At 34.7% G+C, this 7549-nt stretch overlaps 1 protein-coding gene and 1 long non-coding RNA gene across 6 annotated transcripts in view; one reads left to right on the plus strand and one right to left on the minus strand.

Moving 5' to 3' along the window:
- Positions 1 to 7549, plus strand: part of NEK7 (NIMA related kinase 7) — a 150956-nt gene that overhangs the window by 128506 nt on the left and 14901 nt on the right. For all 5 annotated transcript variants that reach the window (XM_019502045.1, XM_019502046.1, XM_019502049.1 and 2 more), the window contains 2 exons: positions 1289 to 1383; positions 6342 to 6455. In XM_019502045.1, coding sequence (XP_019357590.1) covers positions 1289 to 1383; positions 6342 to 6455 — 209 coding nt within the window. The remainder of the gene's footprint in view (positions 1 to 1288; positions 1384 to 6341; positions 6456 to 7549) is intronic.
- Positions 1 to 7549, minus strand: part of LOC109287093 — a 21529-nt gene that overhangs the window by 5369 nt on the left and 8611 nt on the right. The window contains exon 2 of the long non-coding RNA XR_002094763.1: positions 6784 to 6787. This is a non-coding gene — a long non-coding RNA (uncharacterized LOC109287093). The remainder of the gene's footprint in view (positions 1 to 6783; positions 6788 to 7549) is intronic.

Consider the following 7549-nt stretch of genomic DNA (forward strand, 5'->3'; position numbering starts at 1 on the left):
GCCCTTCTCCAGCAAGGGTGTGTAAGTGCAAAGGGACCGGACTTAGACCGCCCGGGCTAGGAGACGAGACAGACAGGACAAGGCTGAGGGGCTCCAGTGCAAACAGAGTGGTTACTGTTTCTGAAGCACTATTTGCCCGGATTAATGCAATTTGTGAAGCAGCAATCCCTGCGGCGGCCTTGTCCCCGTAAACGTTTGCTCTTCGGATTAAGCCTCCTTTCATTTTATGTTCCATTTCTTTCCCTGAGTTCCCCAACCCCTCTTTGAGGCCTGCAGGCCACAGGCAGACACAGGGACTCTGCTGCTCCCTCCTCCCTGCGGCAGAAAAGTGATGATTGCATTCCCACCCTGACTTGTGGGACGAGAGGAGAAATGGGTCTCTTCTCCCAGAGCCGGGCAGTGCAATTTCATGCCACTCCCAGGATGAATTTGCAATTCAGACTCTCTGCCTCTCATGCCCCTCATTTTTTTTTTTTTTTTTTGATAAACTTCTGGCTGTTTTTAATGAAATCTGAGTGGCTGTTTAAGGTTTCTAGAAGACTGCTCCAGGACTGGGAACTCCAGGATCTGTGACTTAAGTCAGATCTGCCTTATGGATTACCCCAAGTCTGCTATAAAGGTGGGGTGACTAGAAACTCCAGCTCTGCAGCAGATGCCCATAACATCCCTGTAATTTGGGTGCTTTCAGGGCTTGCAGACTCTTGCTGTGGAGCCTATAAGTCCTGGCTACCAAACTCCAAGACCCCTCGTATCAGAGGCTTGATTTTGTTTTCAGATTGCCATAGCAAAATGTGTCAGTTGTCTTATAAGTGTGTGTGTGGTTTTATTTTAGAAAAAAGGGAAAAAATATTTCTGGACCTTTTAAAAAATGTTTTTCATCTCAAAATAGAATACTTTTTAGAATGCTGCAATTTCAGCCGGTTCTAACTTATAGGTGTTTAAAAAGGAAGAAGTGCTTTATTGAAGATAAAAAGTTTAGAGACCTCTCGTATCTATTTTGTGACAGTTTGCAATTTGGAAGCTATTTAAATAAGCAGATTTCAATTTGTGTACAGTTTTTAAATTAGAGATTGTCTTTCAACTCTTCATTGAAATGGCTACATTTTTGTTGGTCTTTATCACTTCAGTTACATTATCTTCATTTTCAATTTAAAAAAAAATCAATTGTATCATTAGTATTCATGTATATAAAGGTACAGAATTTTTAAAACCATTTAACATTTACAATTGCATGGCATTTCAGCATAACTATTTTTTCATTCAAAAAATGCTTCTACATTTATTGCAGTGGGTACACCTTATTACATGTCTCCTGAGAGAATACATGAAAATGGATACAACTTCAAATCTGACATCTGGTCTCTAGGCTGTCTGCTGTATGAGGTAACATAGACAAATCCAGTAAGCTTAACATGTTCATGTGCTTTTAGTTTATAAAATGTATCAGGTATTTTTCTATAATCTGTATATTTTGCTTTTTATTGAGAAGTTGGTTTTAAGTCATACATAAGTATAGATAACCTTATTTTTATATTCAACAATGTGAGCTCTTGCAATAATTTTGAAATACAAGATGAAATACAAGATTATAAATGACCTGCTCAAGACTTGCATTTAGTGAACTTTCTGAAGAGGTTGACAGTAATTTGTTGAATATCAGGTCTTCAGGCTTAATTCTATAAGGATCATAGATTTGAATGGGTAATGAAAAGCTAATTTCCGCGACACATTTTAACTGGTTTTAGTTAAACTCAGTCTGAAAACAATGTATATATTAAATGCATATGTAATATATCTGATAGTTGTGTGTGTAGCTAATTAATGTTAATGCTATTTTTGTACATTTCATTCATTTGAAATGTTCTGAAATCTAGCTTCAGTGATAAAAAATCAAACTACAATACATAAAAGTTTCACCGGTTTAATTTTATAGCTTAGTTTTACTGCACAGGTTAAAATTACTATCTTGTTTTCAGTTTTCCTTGCTTACAACTGGTGCAATTAGTCAATTTTTTAATTCTACAGTGGAGATGCAAGTTAGGAAACATACATGTTTTTAATGAGATGACAAAGTAAAAACGTAGAACATGCTTCAATTTAAGCTAATGAGAGAGGCTTGCAAGATTGGCTTCCAAGGCAACTACATACTCAGTCTTTGCAGCATATTTTTTGTAGATCTGCAAATAAAAACTTTTAATAAGAAAAAAAAATGTCCTACTATATCACTGAAAGCAAGTACATCTCTTTGCCTTGTGCCTCAAAAGAAGCCTCCCCATGTTTAGAATCAAAACTTATCCCCAGGCTGGTGTTCAGTTTGGTTGGTCAAAATTTTAACAGTAAAAGAATTTCAACTGAGTCCTTTCAGGAAGCAGAGTTGCTTCTTAGGCTTTCTCCTACATCAGGGTGCCCAGCCTACATCAAAATCCACTCTGTAGATTCAGGTTGAGGTAATACACTACCTGCCTCAGTGATTCAGCAGCCTCACTTAAAGTTTTCCAGAAGGACCAACACCTGTAAGGTAGGATATTGCAGGAAATACTTTCAGTCTGTTATAGCTATATGCAGTATATGTCTAAAAGGGAACTTACTTCACTCTTTTTGTATTAAATATCTTTTATGTTTTTGGTTGATTAATTCATTGCCATTATTATGAAGAACTCAGTGCAAATAAGCTGTATTCTTGCCCCATAGATTTCAAGTCGGCACACAATGTTATTGTTCTGTCACTGGGACTGTTCACAGGAGTAAATATATCACATGTGATAGCATTTGAAACATGCATCTGAAACAGGATGCCCTATCACTGTTCACTGTATATATTCAGTACAGAGATGAAAGTGTTTGCACAAATACAAGTGTAAACAACAGGAAATCCCATTGCAGGATGAGGGCCTTGAGAATATAATGATGTCATTAGCTTTCCTGGTAACTTTTGGAAACTTTTAAAAAAACTTATAGATAAACAATAAAAATATTGAATAAATGATTGCCATTAATTGGGCTTTAAAATTAATTTATAATCCAGAACAAAAAGTTACCACTTTGGAATCAATATGATTTATTGCTCACAAAAATTATTGTCCCTAAATAGGCTTGTTGGTACTGTATGCACTGTATATAATACGGTATATGCATTTGGGGTTTTTATATTTTTAGGGTGGCTACTTCGAAGTTATTATTGTGAATCCTGTTTGAAGATTATTGTCATAAAATAGATACCAGGCTGTGTTCTTGCTGAAAGAGAAGCTGTATCTTCATCTCTAATAAGCTAGGAAATGCCTCCTTTTGAATCTTTTTATTCCAGTGATTATTAGAGTTTCCATATGGCACTAGATTATTTTCAGTAGCTTAAAAAGTTTAAATACTGAATTAGTATTTAAATAAGACATGGAGAGAATGGAAAAATTGTTAGATTTCTTATACTGCTATTATAAAATACATATTTAAATGCATCTAAAAATCTTCAAAATGTAGCTTAGTTTTGTATCGTGTTATGCTGCTTTTTTGCAGTTATATTATGTTTTTGATATATTAAGCATGCTAAACTGGTTATAATGTGTTAATTATAATTTTGTTCCTTATTTGGTAGCGGGGGGGGGGCTGGAGAGTCTCTCAAGTTATGGGCTAATAATTAGCATTTTCATGTTTTTAATATAATTGCAATTTTACATTTCCCTCTAAGCAGAATTCCCCAAATTAACACCTTTCAGTCTGTTCTATACTGTAAAAAAAATATGAGGACCAAAGGAGTTGATAATAGCTGGTACCTATCTCTTCAGCTCTTCAAGTTTACTTTTATTATTAGAGCTGCTTAACCATTGTTTAAGCTTGTTGCATGCTGAAATTGAAACTTCCTTTAAAATAAAATTGGTTTTAAAGTTAGCTCTATCTCACTCCCTCTGCCTCTTTGTGCAACATGTTTTGCTTATCATTTGCATTTTAAAGCGCTTATTCTATTAATTTTATGTTTAATTCTCAGCCTTTTGGCTAAAATCTATTGGGATACATTTTTGGATCCTTTTCAGTTGGGGGTAGGGGGAAGATAGCATATTCATGACCTCTCAAGAAAAATGTAATTGACATTAAATTTTATGCATTAATATAACTTCATTTTTTAATATTTTAACTATTAACTAAAGCTAATATATACTTATATTATTATTCTGTAATCTGTTTACATTTTACTAAATATAAAAATTGCATGGCTACTAAGATTTTTTTTAGGTATGTTGTGGACTTTCATGTATTCCTGAAACTGAAAAATACTGCCACTGGAATTTTAATTGATATGCAACAAAGTAGACTTTACTAATTAAAATCAAGATGCTGTGCTTTTGCTACATGGACCTTTACATGGAAAAGTAGGTTTTACACATTCCCTTTTATTGTTCAGCGTAGCAATTGCATCCTTACAGGGTTGTAGGTTGGTGGCTTACAGTTCAAAAAAAAAAAGAGAGAGAGAGAGCTGCCACCAGCCCCGAAGACAGACAGTGGGCTTTCGTCCCTCAGACACCCCCAGAATACTAATCAGGAAAGTCAGACCCTGGAGGTCAGGGAGCAAGTCAATCATTCTAGCGATCGTCTCAGTGTGGAGGATCAAATTAGCCTGAAAAATTCAGCTGCTGGGAGGAGAGGGCGAGCAGCTGTCAGGGGCAGCAGCGAGATGCACTAATGAACCAGATGAATAGTGCAAAAGCTTGAAAATAAAAACAGGACAGTTGACATTTTTCATCTGTCAAAGCAGGAGATGCATGAAAATATAGTATTCCTGTTTTAACTCCTTAGGGGACATTCAGAATTTTTTTTAACACTCTGCAGCATTCAAACAAAAGTACTTTTTAATGAATACCTAGTATAAGAAAATGAGTTCTGTTGCATTTATTTAGACTTTCCACTGGCATGTAGATTTTGTAGTTGATTTTTATTCTTTATTCTGCATTTTAACATTTTATTTTTAAAATAAAATAGGAAATTACTGTCATGTGAATATAGACATTACCATTATCAATGTAATATAGCTCTAGAATGATTTTCGGGAGTGCACTATTATATGTGTAGTGGGATCTTTAACATATGTTATTTTTATTTCAAGTTAGTATTAAAATAATATACCAAACTATTTGAAGGATTTTTATATCCATTTTAAAGCAGATGTTGATCAAATACATTTTTGATTATTTTTCTTTCATATGTTTCCATCATAATATCAATAGTGCTTAAACCATGAAAGAGTTAAAGTTATATCTGGAAGACTATAAGACAGATGAGAGCCATTTTCAGCTTGTCCTGTCCCTGCTGAAGCTCACTGAGTAGCACAGCATGGACTAGCGTGTTTCACACATACTCTGCCTGTCTGGGGAATGTACACATTGTCCTTCCAAAATCAAACTTATTAGCACATGTAGAAAAGGGTGACTGACTTTGGGGCAGCATTGCACTCAGAGCAGTATTCATACTGTTGTGGTTCAAAGATTAAGAAGGTTTCAGACTGAATGCAAAGATTTTAAATGAATTTTTAAAATGTATAATCCCACTAGCCACAATAATTTGTTTGCACTTTAAATATTTTGTTTCACCGTAGCTTTAAATGCGGGGGTTCACTAATGTCATTTTTCAGTTGCCCATTTCTTTAACAGTCTTTCTCAGACAGAGATACTTGTAGTTTTACATGGAAATTGTACTGATGCCCACAGACCTGAGATTTGTTTTTTTTAAAGGAATTGTGAGCTACTACTATTAGAGACTGTACTTTTAATATAGTTTGGACAGATTTTTGGAGTAGATCATGGAATTCCATATGGAACTGAGACTACATTTTTTCTAAACTAACTGAAATAATATGATAGTATTCTCTTTGGTTTTCTTAACCGTTACTTTTCAAACCATAATTCAGTATTTAAATGTAAGTATAAAAGCTAATGCTGCATCCGAACATCTTAAATACAGATAATTGCATTAGATCAAATTTATATTCAAATAAATAAGATGTGCAGTTGTTTTCAACAGGTCTTTTAGGGGAAAATGTTTTATTTAATCTATTTTGCTGTGGGACAAGAATGCTTAACATAAACAGCAAAAGCTTTTGCGTGTTAGTCTAGTGGACTAATAATCTAGTAAGAAAAAACAAGTAAAACTATATATACCAATTATTATAGTATTGGTACTGTGATCGGGACCAGAACATTTAAATAACTGAACTGAACTGATTTATGTGAAGTTTTACACTACAAATATAGGTTATTGTAGCTATAAAAATGCTTCAAATGTAATGCTAAAATAGATTTTTCTAAAGAAATGTTTTAAAAAAAACATGAATGGACATCTTAATATTTTTTAAACAGATGGCTGCCCTGCAGAGTCCCTTTTATGGTGACAAAATGAACTTGTACTCCTTGTGCAAGAAAATAGAACAGTGTGACTATCCACCTCTCCCTTCAGATCACTATTCAGAGGAAGTAAGTAATTTTCCTTTCTGTGAACAAATCCGTATTTTATACAGTCATTCTATAGGTTCAGTAAGTTGGTAGATCTGTACTGAGTTATGTCATCTGAGGAGCTGGTCCTGTGAATTTTGTTCAACTTGCCTAAATGTTAATCTAGAATGCCATTTCTGGTCATTTTTAAATCATTGGATTTAATGGCTGGAACATCCAGTATTTTCTAATTTGTTTGAATTGTTAAGCAAGGGACCATAGTTCTCTATTGCATGGTGAACAAGTGTGTGTGTGTGTGTGTGTGTGTGTGTGTGTTATAATGGGGGGGTGTATGTGTATACACATGAACCCCACTACAACACGCGGTAGATTTTTTTTATTTATTTATATATATATGTGTGTTCACCATATATATATTTTAAAAGCTTTCTAACAAGTATGATAAAATAGAGGTGCTTTTCCAAACAGCACAATGAGTTCTGCTGCATGTTGTAGTGGTATTGAACTGTGTATCTATATTATGTATATTTCTAAAAGCTCAACTATATGAGGTGTTATGCATTACAATAAATTGATGCAGTAGCCCTTCTTCCATAGTCATCTATATGAGATTAAAATCCAGGACTCTAGCTCTCAGAGTTGTTTTGACTTCGCTTGTATCTACATTATAAAAATATCAGTTTGTCACATTTGACACATTCCAAATATTAATGGCCCATAGCTGTAGTCACAGAAGACTTGCAGATTAGGATTATAGGGCAATACTCAGAGCTAATTTGAGATGCATATGCCCCCAAAGTATCTGCTTGATTCCATGCTAATAGTTTTTTACTGTCATTAATGCATCGATGTTTTGGTGGGTGGGGAGGATGGGGAGGCGGAGGGCGTGGGGGTGGGAATAAATTAGATGGGGGGGAAAAAAGAGAGTAAAATAGCTGCAAACATTTTTTCCAGGACCAACATAACAGGATGAGAAAAATATAAATGCTTGCTTGTTAATGTACTGAAGTGCTAGTTTTGAAATACTTTCCCACTTTGAAAGGAAGGGGGCAAAGTGATACAAGCGGCAAACCCAGGGAGACAGATTAGCAACCAATTCTAATTTAATTCAGTTC

Source organism: Gavialis gangeticus, unplaced genomic scaffold (assembly GCF_001723915.1).
Source record: "Gavialis gangeticus isolate Ggan-Ray unplaced genomic scaffold, GavGan_comp1, whole genome shotgun sequence".
NCBI lineage: Eukaryota > Metazoa > Chordata > Crocodylia > Gavialidae > Gavialis > Gavialis gangeticus.